The following is a 24,382-nucleotide window of genomic DNA, read 5'->3' as shown; positions in this document are numbered from 1 at the left end:
AAGAACACTTCATTTGTGACTATCCTAGTGGATGAATAGTAAGACAAATTAAATAAGATCACAAGGAATAGAGAGACAATTCACTCCTGGGGTTAGTAAGTGCCAGTCTGGGTCATCTTGTTTCTCTGTAGCTCCTAATGTGGTCAAGAAAACTCCATATATCAATAATAATGTTATCTCTGGAAAGGGCCCATTCATATTTGAAAAGGACATGGGAAACTTATTACAATTCACTTTAATTTAGCAAATATTTACTGAGAATCATGGAGCTAGAATTGTTTTAAGGTGTTGAGGGGATATGTATGTATGTATGTATATATATATATATATATATATATATATATATACGTATATGTATAATGTATGTGTATATAGACTATGCATTATACCCCTATCTGTCTCTGTTTCTCTGTCTTTCCATCTTTCTGTCACTCTTTTTTCTTTGTTTCTGTCTCTTTCTCTCTCTTTCCTAGCATATAGATCACAGCCTATAACCTATCTATTAATTTCATAAGAATTTATTAAATATCATCTGTGTGTCAGACAATGTGCTAAGTGCTAGGAATATAAAGACAGAAATGAATTATTCTGTGCTCTCAGGAAGCTTATATTTTATTGTATACTGTGGGAATTGTTTTGCTTGACTCTGTGTTTGTGTGTGTGTGTGTTTATGTGTGTGTATTTAATAAATTATTTATGTAATGTGTGTGTATATATATCTAATGGGAGGAAAGATAGGAAAGAGAAAATAAATGCTTATTAATTAAAAATTAAAATAAAATAAAAGATTTTAAAAGAGTGAAAAAATAATTGACCCCCAGAAAAGTAAATATATATATGTATTGGACTGACCTGGAATACCCGAGTTCCTGAGAACCTATCTCAAAAAGCTGTTGTGAGGATCAAGTGAGAGAACATTCATAAAGTGCCTAGCACAATGTCTGGTATATAATAGGTGCTATAAAAATGTTTGTCTCCTTTCTCCCTTCAAAAGGGGTATAAATTCATAAAACTAGTGAACAATTTTCTTAATTATATGTGTCATCTTTTTCTATGACTTATTTGATATTCATACTTGGAACAAAAGGATTTTTTGTGATCTTTTAGCATAAGCATCAGAGGTACTTTGTCAAAGGAGTAACTTTAAATCCACTCTTTTGCTTTACCAAATAAAGAATTTTTTTTTTTGCCAGCATGAAGATCTCTTTTCCTTTTAGTCAGCTGTGTGACTATTCTATAAAAATTATGTTTAAAAATGGATAATTCTTTCTCATAATAATAAGGATGCTCTTGATCTATGCATAGACTATTCTCATAAATACTTTCTAATGTGAGAACAAAAATTTTTAAGTTAGTTGCTTCTGAAGTTTTCTTGGTCACTTTTATTGTTATAAAACCATCTGTACTGTTTTCTGTTCTTTGGGAATTTTCTAATCTAAACTGCCTTGATAATTAAAATGGTTTGTTATTTCCTTCTCCAGTTCATTTTACAGATGAGGAATCTGAGACAAACAGGATTTAGTGACTTGCTCAAGGTCACACAGCTGAGGCAAGTCAGTCTTCCTGACTCCAGGATCAACATTTTGGACACCATGATGCCATCGAGCTGCTAAAAAAAAGCACTTAAGCTGGTTCAATTGTTCATAACCAGCTTCATTTCATATGTGCCATCTCTGCTTTCTCATGTTTGCTTCTTATGGTTTGACTTACAAATGGTCCCTTTATGATATGAATTATTAGAATCTCCTTCCACAGTTTCTGCACACTCATTTTCCCTTGCACTTTTGTATGGTACCTTTTTTGAAGGAAAAAACCTGATTGAAATTCTCTGTCATCTTCCTTTGTAATGCCTTGAAAATGAATTTGTATTTTAAACAAGTTTTGGCTTGTTTATGTGTTTGCTTGCCTTTCAAATCTTTCCACTTGGCAAGGAATTATAAATTTGAAAGGCATATCAGAGGTCATCCCAACCAACTACTTCCTGAATGAAAATCCCGTATGTGTGTGTGTGTGTGTGTGTGTGTGTGTGTGAATGTACATACTTGCACATGCATAGGCAGTTTGTGAGGGACAACTTTTGGCAATGCAATAAAGTTTATTCGCTCTTTCTTAGAATAACAATTTTCTTCATTTTTAAAAGAATAATATTTTAAAATTTCAGTTAGAGACCAGTAAAAATGCAAATACAATTTTTTCCTCATTGAATTTACATATTTCCCCCAATTAAGAATTTCTGCTATGGATGTTCCTTTGACTTATCAGTGACCTGCATAATATGTGATGTCCACAACAGAACATAACACTCCTAATGTATTGTGGTCAGAACTGAGTCAAAGAGACTATTAACAGGAGATTTTTAGTAAATGTTTAACAATGTATGAATGGCCCACTTTGAAGTTTAATCTATGTTATTGATGTTTTCTCCATCATTTTCCTAATTTTAGGTAACCAACAAAATAATAAACCAAGTTCTAATTTGTAGCATTTGTCAATTTCAAAAATGTAAATACTCAAAGTGAAAATTTAACAAATGGCTTTTGAAAGCCAGTATGAACCAGTTTTTGCACAGAACTGCTATGTAAGGATACAATTCCTCTCTTAATAGAGACTAAGATTACATTAGGTTTTTGATGACCATATCACACTGCTGACTTTACAATCCCCAGATTTTTTTCATATAAATTATCACAGCATGACATCTCCATTATTTGCACTTGTTGATTTTTTAACCCAAATGAAAGGCTTGACTATTTGTTCTTATTATATTTCATTGTTTTAGCTCATCAATAATTCTTTGTACCTAAATTTTATTATACCACATGCTAATGATCCCTTTCAACTTTGTGTCATCTAAAATAAATCTATGCCTTTGTGCAAAAAATTAATAGATCTTTTAAACACCAGAGATTCTGGTACACTAGGCCACAATTCAAACTGCCTCCTTCCAAGTTAATATTTAACCACTACTAATTACTTTTTCTGCCTGGTTTTTCTACCAGTTCTAAACCTACTCAACCATACTATTGCTGAGCTTCTCACTTCTCCTTCCATAAAAACAGAAGGAGAAACTTTATACTGAATCTTGCTATTGTCTAGATCATATTTTTATATCTCATCCCCAAGAATTGTATGAGAGGTTTTGTCAAATGCTTTGCAGTAATATAAGCAAACTACATCTATAATGTTATCCTGACCTGCCAACCTGGTTATACTACAGAAAGAGGAAATAAGTTTAGTCTGGCATAATCATTTAACAATGAAATCATGTTGTCTTTTTGTAATCATTTTTATAATATGTTCTAGAAATATGCCCAGAATCAAAACCAAGCTTGCTATCCTATTGTTTGTAGACTTGCTTCCATTTTTTTTAGATCAGGGCAACAGAGTCCTTCCATCCCATGGCATCTCTCTTTTTCCAACCTTTCATATTCACCAGTTCTTTCAAAACCCTGAAAAATAGTTGAAGCTTTGAGATCTGAACTCATCAAAGACAGCTTAAAAAGAAGCACCTTTTTGAGCACCTTTCTTATCTTGGGTTTTAGTGAAGAGTAATTTTTGTTCTATCTTTTCCAGTCTAAAATTAATTCACTTCCCTCAAAGAAAATAGAAGGGAAAAAAGATTTGCCTTCTTCTATCATCCATTATTATTTTCCCATTCTTGTCAATCAGCAGTTATATCCCCAATTAATTTTTAAAATATTTTCTTTATTATCCATAGCACTTATTACTATTTTCTAGCTTATTTTAAGCTTTAGTCTTTTAATGCTATTGTTACAAGACCGTGGCAAACTAATGTATCTGTTCTTTAATATATGCTCTTATTTCTAACATTTGTAACTTCCATATAAAATTCAAGTTGATTGATGAGTTTCCTGTACATGCCCAATGGTTTCTTTAAACAACTCTCTTATTTCTTACTCATCAGAATTATTACTTCTTGTGGTTTAAATATTTCATTCTTGAAAATTTTGTATCCTGGCAACTTCCCTTGAGGGTTTTAGGCCATTGGATGCTATTTATTTTTTGAAGTCTATTCTCTTCGTATTTAAAGAACATTATAGATCATACCCAACTTTCTTTTCATTCTCTGTCATCTCTGGTTCTCACCCCACACTCAGCACTGCTCACTCCCTGATATTTACACAATTTCTACTTTAGTGTTTAGTTGCTGTTTGTTGGAAAAATCAGGTTTAAACAAAGTTCCTCTTATCACTTCTTCCATTTTTACAAGCATGATATTGTCATTTTATTAATTGAAAATGTAGTAGATGTCTTATTTTGTGGGAAGAGAGAGCAAGCAGAATGACAGAAAGCAACAGAGACAGAGAGAAACAAAAAGAGATAGAGACTGAGACACAGATACAGAGATTAATTACTGTATTATTGGATTTTCTATTACTACAATATGATGCCTCTTTTCTAGGTTTGTTGTCTCTTTCCCTAATTCTTCATCTATTTTCTCCTTGTGTTCAGGTAATCTGTATTACTCCCCAATGCTTCTGTTTATCCTATTCTTCTTTACTCAAATATTCATCACCATGCTTACCTCTTCTTGATTCTGGATTTCCTCACCCAAGTATATCTTTCTAATATACAAAGCTATAATGCTCACCTTTTATCCCTTTCTCTTCATTTGGATAAGTCAGAATCTTCCAGAGTTGTATTACAGTCATAAAATCTATTTCACCAAATCTTAGTGATATTTAGGAAGTCAAATTAGCCTCCTTATCCAGTTTTGCTATTTAGTTTGGTTTGTTATTCATATTCAGTGCAGTTGTTTTATTGCTGGCTTCCTTCTTAAATGCGTTGTTGCCCATAAATTTCTGAGCATTTCTATTTTATTCTGCTTGTATGGAAGCTATCTCAAATAACTAGCTTGGTAGACAGAAAACCTGTAGATTGTTTTCTCCCTTCCCTTCTACTTCAAGCATTTTTAATTAGAACTACAAGTCTAGGGAAATATATTTTATAAAGCCACACTGAGAATAGTATACTCTTTGCCAAGAGTTCATCATCCCTTTTTTTTTTAATTGTAGATTAGAAATCTAAATCCTCTTATCAAATATCATCTTCTTATCTAGTGGGTCATTTGGCAAAATAACCTATATCTTTGACTAACATCACAGACGAAAATAACAACTATGGGGACAGCTAGGCAGTATGTTGGATATAGTGCCAGTTCTGAGTCAAGAGGACCCGAGTTCAAATTCAACCTCAGAGATTTACCAACTATGTGATCCTGGACAAGTCACGATTGCCTAAAAAATGTAAATGAATAAAATAAAATAATAATTATGTTATGAATTATGTTATTCCTTTCCCAGGAATTAATCATTACTATCAATAAATAATGATCATGAATTTGACAAAATTTGAAAGTCTCTCAAACATGGCAATCATGTTTCATCTATTTCCCCTGGGAAGTCAGCATACTAGTTTCTGGATGCACTGACCTGCTTGTTATGAGGAGTCTTTTGTTTTCATGAGCTAAAAATATCCAAAACATGATGAAAATCAAATTGAGTTTCTTTATATTAATCCATTTACCATTTTGCATTATCAATTATTTTTATATTCAGGTCAGAGTTATTTTAATTGCATTCAGTGTTTTCTTAGCTTTATTTTTTTCTGGTGTTGATTTTTATATTTTCTCTTATTAGTTGTTGAACTACATACACATACACATGTATACACATATACAAACACAGACACAGAGAGAGACAGAGAACTGATTTTGAAATAGCTCTCACATTGGTAACCAGACATTTAAGAGCAATTTCATTTTTTTATGTTCTATACATTCTAGTAACTTTCAATTTTCTTCTTAAGGAATGTATTCTTAATATGCAAGTATGAAGTTTCACATTGTTGTTCAGTTTTTTCAATCATGTCTGACTCTTTGTAAGCTTATTTGGGGTTTTCTTGGCAAAGACACTGGAGTGGTTTGCTATTTCTCCAGTTCATTTTATAGGTGAGAAAACTGAGGTAAGTGACTTGCCAGGAGTCATACAGGAGTCTGAGCCTGAATTTGAATTTAGGAAAAAAAGTCTTCCACAGTGCTGTCCCTATGAAATTTCTTTAAAAAGTAAAAACCTTTGGTCTCCTTCATTTGTTAATTTTGAATTTTATTTCCCAACATATTTTTCATCATCCTTTGCTATTACTTTTAAATCAAATAAACAAGTAACAGCATAAAACAATATGCAAAACAGTACAGCAAAGTGGATAAAACACCAGGCTTGAAGCCAAGAGAGTTTGGGTTCATATCCCATCCCTAACATATGTTTACTGTGTGACCATGAGCAAGTCATTCATTCTTTCAGTGTGCTGGGCAAATTCTAAACCTCAAGGTTGCAGAATAGTTTCAGGTTTGAATTGGTAGAGGGAGATTCCTAATCTCCATAATTCTTTATATCAATGGAATCACAGATCCACCTCCTATCCTTTCCCCAATAAAACAGAATATGATCAAAGGAAAAAAACAGGGGGTCATGAATGTTGAGTTAGATCAGAACATAGTAATATCCAATTGAGGCACAGACAATAGGAAAAACTTTGTGGAATTGGTAAGACTAGAAAAACTTTTGATTGAAGAAGAAAGGCATTTTTCAGAAGGTAGAATAGCATGAGGAAAGAACAGGATTTTTTTTTTTTGCAAATTGGGTGAAGAATGAAGCATAATGTTCTTGTTAGGGAAAAGTAGAACATAAAATTGGATAGATAAAGTAGAAGCAGACTGACTGAGTAGGCTCTCGGGAATTATGATAGGTTTATGAAAAAAGGGAATGGCATAATGAAAGCAGTATTGGAGGAAGAGTTCTTTGGCAGGATGCTTTGGAAAGGCAGAGTCTGAAGGCAGGAAGAGCAACATAAGGCTTGATGTAAAACAGGCTTTAGGGACTGATGTAGATTGGTGGCAGAGGGGATAGAGGGGGTGGCAGAGGACATATTCTAAGATACATTTAAAAATTCTAATACCTTTGAAGTAATACAGGAAGAATTAAGGATTAACTCAAGAATGATAAGTTGATCATCAATATCTTTTTTTCTGAACAATATTTAAAATGTTTAAAAACATTTGATAACCATGATCAAAGAACTTATCACTTAATGACCAACCTTTTGGTAATAAGCCTTTTCATCCTTACTCTTTTCATTGGACACTGAACAGAATCTATAACAGAAATTATATTTAGAGATTTTCCAAGGTAGAAGAGCATATCAGGGATTGTGCTATCCTAGTACAAACTCTGAGAGTTCAAGGTCATCTTCATGCCAAAATAAGACATCAACACAGGACTTTTGAATGGTTAAAGACATTTAAGATGGGAAAAAAGAGAGTTTTATTACAGGTAAGAACATAGGAGACAAAAAGAATCATCTTAAGACATATCTGGTGACTTTCTCTGTTTCTTTAAAAAAAATAAACCTTTGATTTTATTTTATGGTACTATTTATAACAAGATTTTGAAAAATCTACTTTCCTTCTCTATTGCAACCCATGTTCTCCACATCTGTAGTTTTATATAGATGAGGTTCAAATTATGGAGGCATTTTGGATGGTAATTCATTTCATATGGTTCAGTTCTCCTTACACAATTTTCAAACTGACATTTCTGAAGTCACTCTGGTTTATATGTTCAGTTGGCAAACTTCTCAATTCAAGTAAAAGATGACATTTAACCAGTAAAACAAAACAAACAATTACAAAAAAACCATTTCCAAGTAACTATAATCTCATTCTTTCTTTTATCTCAGATAAACTTTTAAAAAATCCTTTAAGATCTTTAAGGCCTTGGGCAAGAGGTAAGGGGTTGAGAAGATGATGGGCCTTTAGCATAGACAGCTTTGTCAGTGGTGCCAGAAAATTACAGGTGCTGCTACCCTACACTAACTCTCTTATTCTGCATCTCACTGCAGTTTTAAGCCCCAAAGTCCCAGAAGTGTTAAGAGCAATCTATCATCCATTTAGGAATTATTGTACAAGATGCCCAACAGGACTTAAACTTTTTGTTGCTGTTGTTGGTTATTGTAAAGGCTTTGACTCAATTTTACATTCCTGGATTATTTATACACTATGAATAAGGGTGGTGAGAACATTAGGGGCAGCTATGTAGTCCAGCTGATAAAGCAGTCAGTCTGGAATCAGGAAGACTCATCTTCTTGACTTCAAATCTTACCTCAGACATTTACTGTTATGTGATCATGCACAAGTTGCTTAAGTCTTTGTCTCAGTTTCTTCATCTGTAGAGGAAAATGGCAAACTACTCCAGTATCTTTGCCAAGAAATCCCCATATGGGACATGACAACATGACTGAAAAACATTAGTGAGAACACTATATAAATATCAAAACAGAAGTGTTCACCTTAAGGAAGAGAAATTTAATCAACATAGGATAACTGCAAGGAAACATTTGATAATATCTAACATATTGTTAGTTCCAAAAATTTATAATACACTGAATAACTAGTAAGATATGACCTGATGATCTGAATTGCTCATGAGAAATTTATAAGCCATGTCAGTATCTTTGAAAAGAAAACTCAAAATAGGGTCCTGACGCATCAGACATGACTGAACAACAAAAAATTGTCTTCAAAAGGTTATAATATTTATGTATTGGGAAATGTAAGGATGAAGGACCTTTATTTTCAGATAGAATTTATCCTTTCTACAAAATGTTCTGGGTTTTTTTGGCCATTTAGCAAATAATCTCTATAGGCCTGATAAATTTAATCCATGTAGGTAACTAATCTATGTCCACAGTAGGCTTTTAATAAATGCTTTATGATTTATTGACTTGATTCAGGCAATAAATTCCACAGTTATCTTCAAGAGAAGCATCTTTGTCGAAATCAATTCAGATACTTGTCTAATAGCCTGTTTTACTTTGTGCCAATGCAACTTAAAGTTAAAATTTGTTACAAAACTCAGAATTATTCTTTAGAGTTGGAAAGGGGAGGGCCTAATATTCATTTTACAGATGAAATAACTGAGATTTCTCAGCTATGGACAACTGCCACTTTATCCTAACTCCTCTTCCACAAAGAGTATTTTCAGAAGCCAGATTTTTAAAAAAATAAATTTCTCAAAATGTACATTTTAGTAGAATTTTCGTAGAAAGAAGTTAGTTCCTTGGTCATATCTTAGAATCTTGTATGATCTTAATGTATGCATAGGGGATAACTGATTTGACCTGAATTTTGTTCTACTATATCAAATAGTTTCTTTTTTTCCCCCGTCAAATCAATAAAGGCTAGGGTTTACAGGTAATGAATGAGCACAACTCCAAAGAGGAGAGATGGATAAGAAGGTTTCAATTTCTACCTCAACCTTTGTTTTTGTTTATTTGTTGTTCTTTGGAGGGAGGTGGGGGGGTTAGGATCAAACTTATTTGTGGAGAGTAAGGGACTGATCACAGAGAAAAGATTGATAGTTCATTACAGCCAGAAGAAAGGGAACAATCTAGCATCATGATGATGGGACCCCACAGAGACAGAATATAGTCACACTGTTAGCTATCATTATGAAGGGGAGAGGACACAAGACCTGGTTTCCCAAGAGCCTTTTCTCCAATTAACAGTTTGGCTAATATCATGACAAATCCAAAATCAGGAGCTCAATCTGTGTTCATCATAGTGAGGGAGATGGAAGGATGAAGGAAGGTTTTTTGAAGATAGGGGAGACATGGGCAAATTTGTAGGCAGCATGGAAAAAGCCCATAGACCTGGTTATGGGAGAGAAATTTAAGATAAGTGATAGTGAGAATGATAGAGGAGACACTTTACTAGAAAAGATGGAATGGAATAAAATCTTTTTTGTATATAGAGAAGTTTGCCTTGACAAAGAGAAAGACTACCTCATCATATGGGACAGAAGTGACAGCAGATAGTGGCAGAAGGAATCTGGAAATATGAGTTGAGGATTAAGGGAGAAGAAAAAGCTTAGTGAATGACCTCAATTTTTTCAGTAATGCATGAGGAGAGAGTCCTAGTTGAGAGGGTAGGATAGGGGAGCCATGGGAAGTTTGAAGAGGGATGAGGAGATTTGGAAAAGCTACTGTGGTAAATAGGATAGTGAATTAATTAAGGAGATATAAAAGGATTTCTCTGCTATAAATTTTGTAGTGGGTCTAGTCAGTACCATTTGGAAATTTTCTGCCTGAAAAAGCAGCTGAAAATTGGAAGTACAAGGACTTAAGTGTCCATATACCGGGGGTATAAACTGACACTAATTGGAAAGATGTATTTTTCTTCCAGAGAGACTTCAAAAAGCTAAAGTATGTAATAAATACTTGTTTGTTCAATAAATACAATCTTTCTTTTTCTGATACCTCTTTTCTTTCCTACAACAGAGCTAAAAGGAGGTAAGAACCTGTGATTTCATGAAACCTTTGAAACCTCACTATTCAAATATAAGACATAGACGTGTCTTAAAAAAAAACTGGCATTTCTTCATTCGAGAGTCCTTCATCACTGACCTCATACTAATAGTCCTCTATTCCCCATGCATAGGTAGGTTACCTTTTAATCACTGTCTATGTCTGGAGCCTGGCATGGACCATGACATATATATTGACACATTTCTATTTGTTCACTAGGTCTTTTCATATCACTTCTACAAAATTCTTCTTATCCAGGGCCATCTCTAGTCCTCCTGATCTATATCTGGCTACCGGACCCAGATGGCTCTGGAGGGGAAAGGGAGGCAGGTGACTGCACAGACATCTCTCACTTAAATCCAATTCATTTGTATGTCAGGGTCTTATTTCTCGTGTGTCATGGTTCTCCTTAAGAACAAAGGACAAACTACAATAATGATATCTGATACAGGAAGTTGTCTCAGATTAAATATAGCTTTCTTCTAATATTCATATTCAACACTATAATGTTAATGATTATGTGTATATATACATATGTGTATATATATATGTGCAAATATGTATATATTTTATGTGTATAGTATGATATTTAATGATTATAAGCACCTTGAGGATAAGAAACATGCTTTATTCCCTCCACCTACCCCAAATCACCCATTACTCAATAAATATTCATTATATTTATATATATATATATATATATATATATATATATATATATATATATATATATATATATGCTTATGGTATGAATAGCCCATACAAAAGAGTTTTTTTTAGCTTATCAATGCAGTATTTATTTGTCTTCCCTCTGTTAAACCCTGAGCCTATGGCTTTCCCAGGACTGTCTGCTAAGATGAAAAGGGAGGTACACACAGGCTGAAAAAACATGAAAGGCCCAGAAAGATAAGGAAGAACATCCAGAAACATCAGAGGATAAAAATGTCTCCATCACCATCAGACTTCAGACAGGGCAAAGCCCAGGGAGGCAGGGGGAGAGCCGTGATTCAAGGGGGTTTCCCAGCATAACCAATGATGATTCTCCCAAACAGAGTTCCAATCCCTTCTCCAGAGCAGCCACATCCCCAGGGGTGTCTTCTGTGTCTTGGAATGGGTAGTTAGGGATGCACACCTGGGGATCAGTGTGTGTGTGCGCGTGTGTGTGTGGGGGGGCTGATGCTGCCAGAATGCTGAGGTACTCACCTGAACCTCTGCAGATAATGGGCTGCTCAGCAGCTAACTTCTCACAAGGGCAGGGGGAGAGAGAAACTTGGCCCAAGCGGCCGTTCTCAGTGGGTAAGGGGTAAAGAAAAAGAGCTGCAGGCAAAGCAGCAGAGACAGAGAAAGCTAGAAAAAGAATGTGGGAAACATAATTTAAAAACACTTACTATATTCTGAGTTATGTTAAGTTCTAGGGATAAAAAGGGAAAAAAAATAATACTTGTTCTCATGGAATGTCCTTCATTCCAAGAAGGGAGAACAATATGAATAGGAGAGGCGCTAGGAACTGTTTGTGAGCAGGAAAGATCTCCTGTTCCAGGAGCTGAGTCTAAGAGGAAGCCATGAGGATAACAAATAACTAGGACAAAGGCTCAGAGACAGGATTGCTGTGTGTGAAGATAAACAAGGAAGGCTATAAGGTCGGACGAGGAAGGGAAGTAATTCCAGAAAGCTGGAATGAGAGGACAAGCCCAGGGTGTAAAAACTGTTAATGTCAAGGGAATTTATATTTGATACTTAGAGGTATCACTGGGAGTTTATGGATGGAGGTTAGTGACAAAATCATACCTCAAATTGCGGTCAGTTATTTTCAGTCAGTTGTTGTGATCGATGTCTTGCCACGAAACTCTGATGACTGGAGGAGAAGCTGAATCCAATTCACTTGCCAGTCGGGGCACCAGCATCCTGATATCATTGGTCCAGTTCGAGAATGAAGGATGAACAACAATAATGATCGGCTCCTCACGTCCCTCCCCATTTGGGATTTTTTTGGCAAAAATATTGGAGAGATTTATTATTTCCTTTTCCAGCTTATTTTGCATACAAGGAAACTGAGGCAAACAGGATGCAGTGACTTGCCCGGGGCCACACAGACAGTAACTGAGACTGGATCTGAAACCAGTTATTCCTGATACCAAACCCATTGCTGTATCCACTGTGTCCCCTAGCTGCCTTGTACCACTTAGCTGCTCTACACCTAACTTTAAATATATCATTTAGGTCTTAATTTGGAGGATGGAGTAAAGTAAAGAAATATTTAAGGCAAGCAGACCCATTAAAAGGCTATTGTAACAGTCCAGGAAAGGGAAAGCAAGAAGGGTGATGATTTTGTAAATAGAGGGAAGGGGGACATATCTGATAAGATATGTAGATAAATCTACACACTATTTGATCTCCTCACTTCTGTTAGAATTTTGGAGGCAGAGACTTCATTGTTCTTCATTTTGGTACTACATGGAGTGTAATGTCCCGACCAGCTCTCTGGATGACTTCAGGATTAGCCTGAGTCCTTAGTCTTAGTGGAGGAGGCAGGAGAGCCACCAGGATGGTCAAAGATAGAATGTCCCATTTCCAGTCTTTGTTAATCTTTTTATACCTTATTGTAATTACATCATTACAGCATACTGAATATGTGTGAATTAGAGAACCACTACATCATCATACTAAGTACTAAGTATAAATGTGAACTAGAGAACCATCATTTCATCAATTCCACTCAGTTAACGCCTTGTTTCAAGTATACTTCTCCAGAGTTCTGGCTCTCTGTGTACCAAATAATTTAATTTATATATGCAAACATTTAGTAAACATTTGCCATGTGCAAGGCCTTGGAGAAGATACTAAGATGAATAAAACATAGTCCCTACCAGAGCTATAACTAGGATTGAGCAACGTGAATTCGTTCCAGTGTACCAAAAACTTGGAAGATCCTGGTAGCTATTGAAGTCTGTCTTCAGTATCTCAGAAATAATTTTTTTTTCACATTTATTTGGCAAGAGTAATTAAGAATGAAGTTGCTAGATTGTTGATTGAGGGCTATGCTCCAGGTGAGCTCTTCTCTGACCTGCTAGACTGGTACCCCTAACTCTAATCTGTAGTAGCCCCCAGAAGCATTTTAGGGATTGTTTCATGTTGCTTGTATTTTTATGATACTTCCCCTCCCAAGCCTAGAGGATGGATGTGTGTGTGTGTGTGTGTGTGTGTGTGTGTGTGTGTGTGTGTGTGATGTATGGTGATTACCTGCAGATTGCCACTTAGAGCTGGGCTCTTACTTACTAAACCTATAATCTACATAACACATGCAAAATTAATTATAATTTGGGAAAAAACCACAACCCTTTAAGGGCCCAATCTTGAGACAAAGTACTATCTAAGAGTGGAGGAAAGATTACTCCTTACCTGGAGGATTTCTGTAGAAGTCATTTGGGGTAGTTCTTGATTAGTGAACAAGCTTAGATAGGATGTATCTGATGTGATGATTTTTTTAAGCAAAATTAATATTTTGGCAAGTAATTCAAATAATCACTTGTGTGCTCTGAAACATCTTTTAGTTGTTTCAGAATGTGGAGAAATATTGTAAAAGCATACTTGAAACTGGAAAAAAAACCCATAACTTTTGAAGAATAATCTGTTTATAGAGCTTCTCTCCTGGAGGATGTCTTGTTCATTGTACCTATTCAATAAGGTTCAGGTGAGAGTGTTTTGCTTAGAAAACAACAAAAAACGACCCTTACATTTTTTGAGTCAAGGTCATATGTTGTGTATAAGTGTAACTGTCTTTAAGTCATGTGATTGATTTGGAGGGAAGAAATATAAAAAGATGAAAAACCTTGTCACTTGGTAGTGGATATGTTTATTCAAAACATGTCAACAAACCATACACTTCAGAAGAGTGCAAAAATAAAAGTCAATTTCTGGTAACTTAAAAATAAGTACCATCTACAAATAACTATGTAGCATCTGTGCAATTATGAAATCTCATAATTCAATCTAAACTTTGACACACTTCAGCATTTTCTGCACAGTTGAAGGTCCACTTACTCTCTCACCCTTGCTACCTTTATGTGCTAACTTTTCACTTTTTATTTTAAAAAGAATACTTACATACTTTTTTTCTGACACTATTATTATCCTATACAGGATTCATTAAAATAAAAAGAAACTATCTTTGACTAGCTCAAAGTTACAGATTAGTGAAGAATTAGTATTTCAAAACAAGGTATAATACATTTTGAAAAAAATACGAGATTCTATAAGGAAAGTGGCTATAATATGGGAAAAAAATCTTGAAAGACAAAATTTTGATTAAAAAAAAGTAAACCACTAATTTTTGTAATGAGGAAGAAAAGGGGTAAGGGTCGAAAGATACTGGTTTGAATCTACAGGCTATCCATCAACAAACTTAGATTTTTTTAAAAGATGTACAGAAAATCATTGATGGTCACATTTACATAGTATATAAGTTTGCAAAGCACTAGAATGCAACTCTGTAAGAATAAATTTTAATAACACAAAGGTCAGACCAAGCAGTGGCTTATAATAAAAATCCTTTTAGAATGTTTTGTTGAGTTAGGACAAAGACTGAAGAAGAGATAGGCCAGATTTCCTTTTCTTCTAAGTTCTCTATAGATTTGACTTTATTCCCTGCCCCCAGTTTTTAGTTCTCTTCAGTGTGTTTTCTTAATGTATTTCCATTAAACTTCAAGCTCCTTGAGGAGTTTGTCCTTGAGGACATGTACTGTCATTTTCTGTTATATATATAGGCTCATTCCTTTGATCCCTTCCTCCCATATCCTCTTTTTCTTCCCTCCTTCCTCCATTTTTTCCTCTTTCCCTCCCTCGAGGTTTCTTTCTTTCTATCTTTTTTCTTCCTTCCTTCTTTCCTTCCTTCCTTCCTTCCTTCCTTCCTTCCTTCCTTCCTTCCTTCCTTCCTTCCTTCCTTCCTTCCTTCCTTCTTTCTTTCCTTTCATGGTACTGATATTTTAAAAGGTATTTTCTTCCTACTACAGGCCAATACATTTGATTTTTTCTTGACAAAGTTTGAAGAAGCATTTCTGAAGGATTTGTTAGCAATGATCACTAAGAACATGGGTTGATCAAGCACAGATTAAGGCCATTTTCATTTTTTGGATGATGTTATTAGATCAACAGATTAATAGGAAATAAAACACCTAGATTTTAAGAAGCATTTGGTAAAGTTGTTCAGTTTATTTTTATGTGATATATAGAAATGTGGGCTTTAGGATAGCAATTAGAATTTCTATTCAAACAATGGTGATGAATGGAGGTTGGCCTGGATAAAAGTCTTCCGTGGAATGCTCTAGGACTTTGTTCTATTGAAATTTCTTGAATCAGTTACTTGTTTTACTTGGCATGTTTGGAAAAATTAAAAATGACATGCAAATGAGGGACAGTTTGAAAAATTCAGGATCCTCAAAGACCTAGAAAGGGATAAATCTAAACATCTGAATATGAAGTTAAATAGGAATGAATATAAAAGTCTACACTTAGGTTGAGTTTAAGTACACAATGAGAGATACATTGATAGATAAAAAATTTATAAGAAAAATAGTTGGATATTTTGGTGGATTTTTACAAATCAAAAATTTAGCATGTTAGCTCCTGGAAAAAAACAAAGAAAACATGATCTTAAGGAGCCTTATTGATATAACCAGAACAATGGAAGTTAGAGTTATACTGCACTCTTCTGCTCTGGTCAGACCCACAACTGAAATAACTACATCTAGTATCTGTTTCTAGAAGGCTACTGACAAGTTAACACTTTCTCCAGAAAGTGTTATCCTCATCTTCAACAAGGATATCTTCAATATATGTTATAGGAAGAGCAGTTAAAAGAATTGGAAATGTTCAGCCTAGAAAAGATGGTACAGTAGAAGCTGTACTGATGCTAGAGTCAGGACTTGAGTTCAAATACTGCCTTTAATGTGCCTTTATGAAATTGCTTAAGTTTCTTAAATCAATTTTATCAGATTATAGAATGAGAAGGTTGGATTAGATAGCTTCTTGATCCCTTCTTACTCTGGAGATATAATCTTGTATAAATAGCATCTTTGAATCTTTTCACTTTTTATTTTAAAAAGAATACTTACATACTTGCCCTTCAAGTCTCTCGATGAGGTACTGAGGTGGTACAATGGATGGAGCTCTAGGCCTAGAGTCAGGACAACTTTGGCCTCAGACACTTATTCGCTGTGATTCTAGGCAAGTCATTTAACCCCTATTTGCCTCAGTTTCTCAATTATTAACTGGGGATAATGACAATATCTACCTTGCAGGGTTGTCATGAGATTAAATGAGATAATCGGTACATAATAGGTACCCTATGAATAGTCATCCCCTTCTCTTCTTTGTTTGTAAAATGAAAGACTTAGACTAAAGAACCATCAAAATTCCTTCCAGGTCTATGATCCTATTTTTAAGTAGGATATAGTTTTGAAAAGCCTAATAATTAGAACTAGATAAAAATGGAAATTGGCTGTCTTGGGAGGGAGTGGGTTCACTCTCAGTGGGGTTTTCCAGGGAATGTTAGGCAACCACTTATTGAGTGTGGTGTGAAGAGGAATGCTTTTGAGGTTTAAATTGGATTGGATGGTCTTTGAGGCTTTTGATATACTGGGGTTCTTTCCATCTGCAAACTACTCACCCTACCCTGAACATCATATTTACAAAGTGCTTTCATAACACTTACTGGTCAGTTCTTGTAAAACCACTACATTATAAAAAAAGCAACTGACAACCATTTTCAAACTCAATATACAGATGAGAAATAAACATAGGTGACAGTGACCTCATGAAGGGTTTTTCAGGAAGTTAGTAATTTGGGCAGAGTATAAACTCATTAGCTTCTAACTCCTTTTTCATGGGGACAGATTGTCTTTTTATGATTTAATTTCTATAATCTTTACAAAGAAGACTTTGCCATGAGAGATTATACAAATATTAACAATGAAGTTTAAAATAAATTTTCAAATCTAGGTAACTGAGGGAGGGCATTGTATAGATCATTAATGGGTAAAATTTGGAAGACAAAATAGACTTGACCACAGACAATTTTTTAAAGTATAAAAAAGCAAAAGTAGGTTGTGGAGGGGACAAGCACATAACAGATATAGAACTTGTTTGACTCTTTATGACTCCATTTGGGGTTTTCTTGGCCAAAAAACAATAGTGTAATTTGACATTCTTTTCTTCAGCTCATTTTACAGATGAAGAAACTGAGGCTTAAGTGACTTGTCAATATGTTTAACTATCAGTGCATTTTTGGGAACTGTACTTAAAATATAAGCACCGAGAAGTCAGGTACAGCTAAGAAAAAGAATCTAACACTCATTTTATTTCCTGATTGACACTGGCTCAATGAGCAACCATGGGAGAAAATGTAGCTTATTTTCACAAAAGTCTTAGATGTTAGGTAGGAATGTGGAAAGATGCAACTCAGGCTCACAGCCTGCAAGGAAAGAATGGAACTGGAGAAGATCTAAAGTAGAGCATCCAACAAAAGGATGCAAGAAATACATTGCCTTCCACAGGAAGAGTGACTTCCAATAATTGGGATTCTCCAGTTTGAGATGAAGGTGGGGAGGCTGAGGAGAGATATTTTAGAAGTTTATCAAATTATGACATGTATATATAGTATGACCAACATTCTTTCTTAACTGACCTGTGAAAATAAGAATCAGGGAATATCCCTTGAAACTTGAAAGAGGTAGTTTTGAGAACATCTAAAAATGTTACTTTCACAACTCTGTTATCCTAAAAGGTTCTTCAAGATAAAATTACAAATTGATAGATAGTTTTTTTTAAAACAATAATACTGAGAAAAATGCTCTAGAATTATATGTACCTCTTTCCTAGCCATCAGGGATAGATTTTCATTTCAATACCTTTATTATACTCCTCAAAGATAGTCTCAACTCCTTTAGAAAACTGTAACAGTTCAGTTGTCCAGTTCAATAATGTCAGGTCTATGCATTTATCTATCTATCTATCCACATACATATTCACCTACATGCATATATAAAAAGCACAAAAAGACAGAGATAGAGGAATATGTATGTATGTATGTATGTATGTATATATATATATATATATATATATATATATATATGTGCCCTTCTGTGCTAATAAAAATTTTGGGTATTCCGTAAGTGCTTTAAATTCAAGAAAAAAAGATATTTCTACCTGATACCCCCAAAGCAGAACATTAAAAGATAATGGAATTGGATTTGGTACTAATGAATTTGGACACCTATGAATTTGAATATGAATGAGAATACATGGATGTAATTTTCAAGTGAAGGAAACATCTGACCTCTATAGGTTTTGGTCCTATTTGTAGTCACATAATTATGGCCCTATGATCTTATGATCTTATTTATGGAATAAAAATAAACCCTAAAGAATAACAACACATTAACCATGCTAGAGAGTATTATAAAGCAAAAACAAAACAAAACAAAACAAAACCCAATCCAAATTCAACAGTCAGATATAATACTAAATACTACTCTTATATACCATTGACCTATTGAGGAAGAGGTTTCTTTAATTCTGCTACACTCTTTGCTCCTCTTGTTCCTATTTAAAGGTAATATATCTGAGTTCACAACTAAAGTTACTAACCTTTGAAAAGTGATACAGAATCATAATATCTTAGAGTTAGAACTGGAGGGTACATTAGAGATCATCTAGTCCAAAGTACCCTCATATTACAGATAAGGAAACTGAAGACTGGGTGGAGTAAGTGACCTGCCCCAAGAGTCAGACACAATTGAAAAATGACTAAATAACAACCTGTGACTCTAGTGCTAGGACTCTCTCTATAGTAGACATTATTCATATTTGAGGGAAAGCAGAGCAGAGCCAAAACCAAAGATGGGGAAAGTTGGTGGTCACAATTGTTGAAGGACAATAAGACAGAGGATAGAGAACATAATAAGGGATATTTATAATATTTTTTTTTACAAATGCACATATTTTAGTGCTAATATTTAAAAAATTGCAAATAATTTAATAAATAAGTGACAAGGATGCTGGTTACTTCAGAATAGCACTTAATGGCAAAAAGATTCCGACATCAGGATCAAAGTAACCTGACTCATGTGGAGTTAGCAATAATTCTTAATATTTTCTGAGTGATATAGGGCTATATCTCTGGAGACTTATCCAAGAGCAGAAATAGCATTTTGCACTATTTGTTTTTGTTGTTGCTGTTATTTCAGTCGTGTCTGACTCTTGGTGACCCCTTTTGGGATTTTCTTAACAAAGATACTAGAGTGCTTCATCAATTCCTTCTCCAGTTTATTTTACTGATGAGAAAACTGAAGCACACAGGATTAAGTGACTTACTGAATTTGAACTCAGGTCTTTCTGGCTCTAGATTTGATGCTCTGTCCATTCTATCACTTAGCTGCCCCATTTGTTTTTACTTTGCTACTACTGTATCATGGAATAGGAACAAACTGACAGATTTTAATTACTTAAATATAGCACAAGAAGGACTGCCAAATTATTCAGTCATGCAGTCACTCAAAATGCAAAAAAAGTTGCGGGGGCACTATTGAATTGGCAATTGTATAAGTGATTATGATTTTGTTCTGCTGCTGTTATATTTCTAAACTGATATAAAATACTCTTTTAAAGTAGTCAAATTGTATTCACACTTTCATGGGGATTGAGGTTACACATTTTAAGCCCTAATGAGACACATACACATATACTTCAAACTAGCTTTTAAGAAAAGACATGGAGGGAACATTCTATTGTGAACAACTCGGATACCTACAGGGAGACTGATGAGAGAGGGTTAGCAAAGACTATGCTTGTAAAAAACAAAACAAAACAAAACAAAAAAACCAACAAAAAACATGTCCCTTAATATGAAAGGGGATTTAGGAAATACATCTCAAAGGAAGAAAGAAGAAACTCAGTAGCTCCTCCATTGGAAAACCTAATGTAGGGATTTATTTAACAAATGTTTATTGAGAACCTACTATGTGCAAAGCACCATGCAGAGAGCATGAAAGAATCTGATTCTTTTCCTAGAGTAGCAGGGTTAAGACTTCCATATCATACCGAGAAGACCAAAGACATCTTCAAATATGAGAAATATAGAAAGAAAAAGGAAAAAGCTTTTTGAGAAAGGGTAAATCACTGTCATTTAAGAAGAAATCCAAACTCATCTCTTGCACATCTGGCCAATCCCAGCTTCTGAAGCAGTTACATTTAGTAGGACTTGCTGAGCAGCTGGTGAGTTGCTATTACAGCCACCAAATGCATTTGCTCCTGGAGCCTGGGCTGCCTACAAAATGAGCAATAAAGGATGTGTGTTTAAGATGGGTCTGCACACTTCTCCTGGAAATGCAAAACTGCCAGCATAAGCGGGTAAATGCTCTGGGGATTTATTCTAGTTTCACTGTGTCCTAGTAAATCAGTTATGAGAAGAGTAATCTAATATCAGCTGGGGATTACTTTTGTAAGCCTCTCTCACCGGCCTTTTAGAGCCAAACTTCCAAATTTAAATGGACACCGTCAAGTTGTCTGGGACCCAAATTTAGGCACCAGCAGACCATTTTTGGATGACATTTCTCAGTTGAGAGTAAAGCTGAATATCCCTTTTGGATATCTCTTCCTGTTTGGTTCAATATTTAGAAACAGATAGAAAATACCAGGAAACACCCTTACAAAATTTATGTGACCTAAGCACTCAGGGCCCCAAACTGCAGAAATCTATGGTTATATTTTAGGGGGAAAAACATATACTTTAAAGAGGGCAAAGAGCTTATAAGAATAGTTTACTCTGGGAAAAGGCATTTAATGAAGGCAAGTCACCCATAATCCACTGAGATGTAATTTATAGATGGTCAGAGAATAATGCAGAACAGAGAGAAATAAAAAACAAATATGGTTAAGAGTTTCTGAGGTCTAACATGCAAATGGCAATTCCACAATTCTTTGCTTTCCTTTTCATTCATGTTGCATTAATGAATGACCATAAGACTAACCTCATCTAACATTTTCTCATTAGACAGAACCACATGTTCTATTCAGACTAAGAACACAGTTTTAAACATCCCCTAAAGAGGAACATTTCATAATGTTGTTCAGTAACTTTCATGTATTTTTGTGAATGAATGTTTATATATATTTTTTGCATACATACTCAATTCCCATCCTCCTTCTTCCCATTATCATTACCACCACTTCCACCTTCCATCCTTCTCATTTAGAGATACTGAAGAGGAAACCATTTGACATAAGTAACAGAATACACTGGTTGAAAAACAGGTCAAATCAATGCCATCACTTTTCTTTGTGATGTCCAAGTATTTTTTGTAGAAAATTCAATGATCCTTGCTCTGGCTGACCAGGTAAACTACTGGCAGACTTTCAAAGCTCTCTGGCTGAGGAAAATTAAAAGCTATAGCTTGGGGTGTGTGAACACATGATATAAACTCTCCACTAGATCTCAAAGCAAAGTGCTAATTCAAAGGTGTCTCTGTAGCACAGAAATGCAGTATGCAGTTCTGAAATAGTGTTACAGAGAAGATAAGCAAGGATGAATTAAAATACAGAGATCCAGGGGCACAACCTAGGGGAAAAGGCAATCGTCTGGGGATGGTATAAGTGCATTTGTTGGATCAAATTTCAGTAGCAAGTGGTGAGCATGGCAAACAAAAAAAAGGATGTTGCAGTCAAGGAGAGTTTAAAATAGGTACCAAGAGCCTAATATTTGGAAAAGATCTGAAGGGTTTAGACAATCTGTAGATTTCAGAGGCACAGTGACAAAAGAGAATCATGCCTGATTATTGATTAAAAAAAAAGGTGTGTAAAAAGCAGCAACTGAGTAGTTAGGTCATGTTCTATGGGGAAATTTTTTTCAGAGTTATGGCTGAGGGACAGCTGGCGGTGGAGTAGAGAGGACCCAAGTTCAAATCTGACCTCAGACATTTACCAGCTGTGTGATCCTGGATTGCTTCCAAAACAAAAATGAAAAGAAAAGAAAAGGGAAAAAAAGTTATGAGTGAAGAGAAATACACATATAGTAGCTTCATAAGGGCTAAAGCCTTCCAACTAGCTTTAAATTGGAAAACTGCTCTCTCTGTCTCTCTCTGTCTCTCTCTGACTCTCTGTCTCTATCAGTAGTTTTGTTTTCCCCACAGAGAGCAAATTACGCCTCTTTCCTTGGGTCTCTATTTGTACACAGGTATTGTAATTTTATTAAGCATGTTGGAGAAAGACAAATCCCAGAGAAATAATTAGTAGAATGGATTCTAAACTCATTTTCTGCACGTTTGAATTACAGATGAATGGGCTGGCAGGCCTGAAACCCAGTGAGGCTAGAACAGCCAGCTGGGGCTCTATTTCTGGAGACTCACAACAGCTATCACAGGCACACACTGGAATTTTAAATGAAAATGCCATTGCGGGCCAAATGTTAGTAGGTTTTTTTAAATGAAACACACACACACACACAGAGCTATACTCAAATTCAGTCAGTAGTTGAGAAAAATCTATTCAAGGCCAGAAGCTGGCCAATCAACTGTAAGTCATTCATCCAAACTCCAGATGCACTTGGTACAGCCCTGCGAGAGTCAGAGTAAGACATCCATGCTTGTGTTTTCTTTTTCCAGTAGTAGGATGAGCATTTAGCCATGATCCATAATCACACGTAATGTTCTTGTGGGTTGACGTAGGACCTTCCAGTATCTGAGCTTTGCTGATGTTTCTCACAGCTCCAGTCTTTGTAACATATCTGACGGCAAAGGGGATATATCTGCTGAAGCCCATCTTGCCCCTCCGGATGTTCATCTTCATAGTCGAACTGTCTGCCATTCACTACAGTCTGAAAATCCAAACAGTGCTTATATTAACCATCTCAGCTGCTTTCATTCTTCTAATGCTGGGTGATCCTTAGGTAAGAATATGTCTCAGTACAATCTATGTCTCCCTATCTCCCTTCCACACCCACTCCAATCATTAAGAGTAAATTACAATTCTCTTGTCATTTGGGGATTAAACAGGGATCATTTTGGGGGTACCCCAGCAAAAGCGGTGTCACTTTCAGGATACAAGACATTAAACAACTTAGGGATATTTAGCATGTGACCAGACTCAGATTTCTGAATTTGAAGACAGTGTCAATTAGAACAGTATATGGAAGACTTTAGAACTCTGGTCAACAGAATGATCAAATATAGGGCTGAGGATGAAAAACCTACTTCCTGACAAAAAGGTGATGAACTCAGAGTGTAGACTGAGACTTTTTTTTTGACATGGCTAATGACACAGTTTGTTTTGCTTGACTATACATGTTTGAAACTTTTTTTTTCTTTTTATCTTTTCTTAATTATGGTAGAGGGAGGAGGAAAGAAAGAGAAAAAGTGAATTTTCATCGGTTGAAAAATATGAATTTCATCTAAAAATAAAGACAATGTCATTTCCAAAGTCAACTAATTGTATGATAAAGCAAGAGAGATAAAACTTGTGAAGCTCAGGAGTTTCTACCAACAAGATCTCATAGGTTAATATTGGGAAAAGAGTTCTAGGAGTTCAAAGAAAAACCCCCAAAATCTAATTAACTGAATTTGGGAGTTGTGTATGGGAAGGAACTACAAATGAGTTTAAAAAATCATTTAGTATACTGTTTTCATTGTACAGCTGAAGAAATGAAGACTCAAGGAGGCTGTGTCTCAGCCAGTATTGTATATCTAGTTAATGAAAGAGAGAGGATTTGAATCCAGGTCTTTTAACTCTAAATTATATCCTCTTTCTAGTCTTTCCACTATCCATTTCCATGAAAATCTCTGTAGAAGAAATGGAATGCCAGATTACATTTCCTCCTTCAAAAAAACTTCCACAAAAATTCCTTTAAAGTTAAAATTTCCTCCTTGTCTTTTTCTAGCTTTTTTATGACTGACACCTATTACAAAATATATTATTTATAATTTTAAATAGTGTCTAGCTCAGTGTCTCCCAA

General features: G+C 35.0%; 1 protein-coding gene across 1 annotated transcript in view; it reads right to left on the bottom strand.

The window, feature by feature from the left end:
• Positions 1 to 21,242: 21,242 nt before the first annotated feature.
• Positions 21,243 to 24,382, bottom strand: part of NECTIN3 (nectin cell adhesion molecule 3) — a gene marked incomplete at its 5' end in the record, with an annotated part of 174,030 nt that continues 170,890 nt past the window's right edge. Inside the window, one exon of the mRNA XM_031961279.1 lies at positions 21,243 to 23,248. Within this exon, the coding sequence (XP_031817139.1) occupies positions 23,069 to 23,248 (180 nt within the window). The remainder of the gene's footprint in view (positions 23,249 to 24,382) is intronic.

The sequence above is a fragment of the Sarcophilus harrisii genome, chromosome 3 (assembly GCF_902635505.1).
Source record: "Sarcophilus harrisii chromosome 3, mSarHar1.11, whole genome shotgun sequence".
Taxonomy (NCBI): Eukaryota; Metazoa; Chordata; class Mammalia; order Dasyuromorphia; family Dasyuridae; genus Sarcophilus; species Sarcophilus harrisii.
Note: the sequence above shows the minus strand (reverse complement) of the source record. Positions and strands in the feature narration are given on the sequence as shown.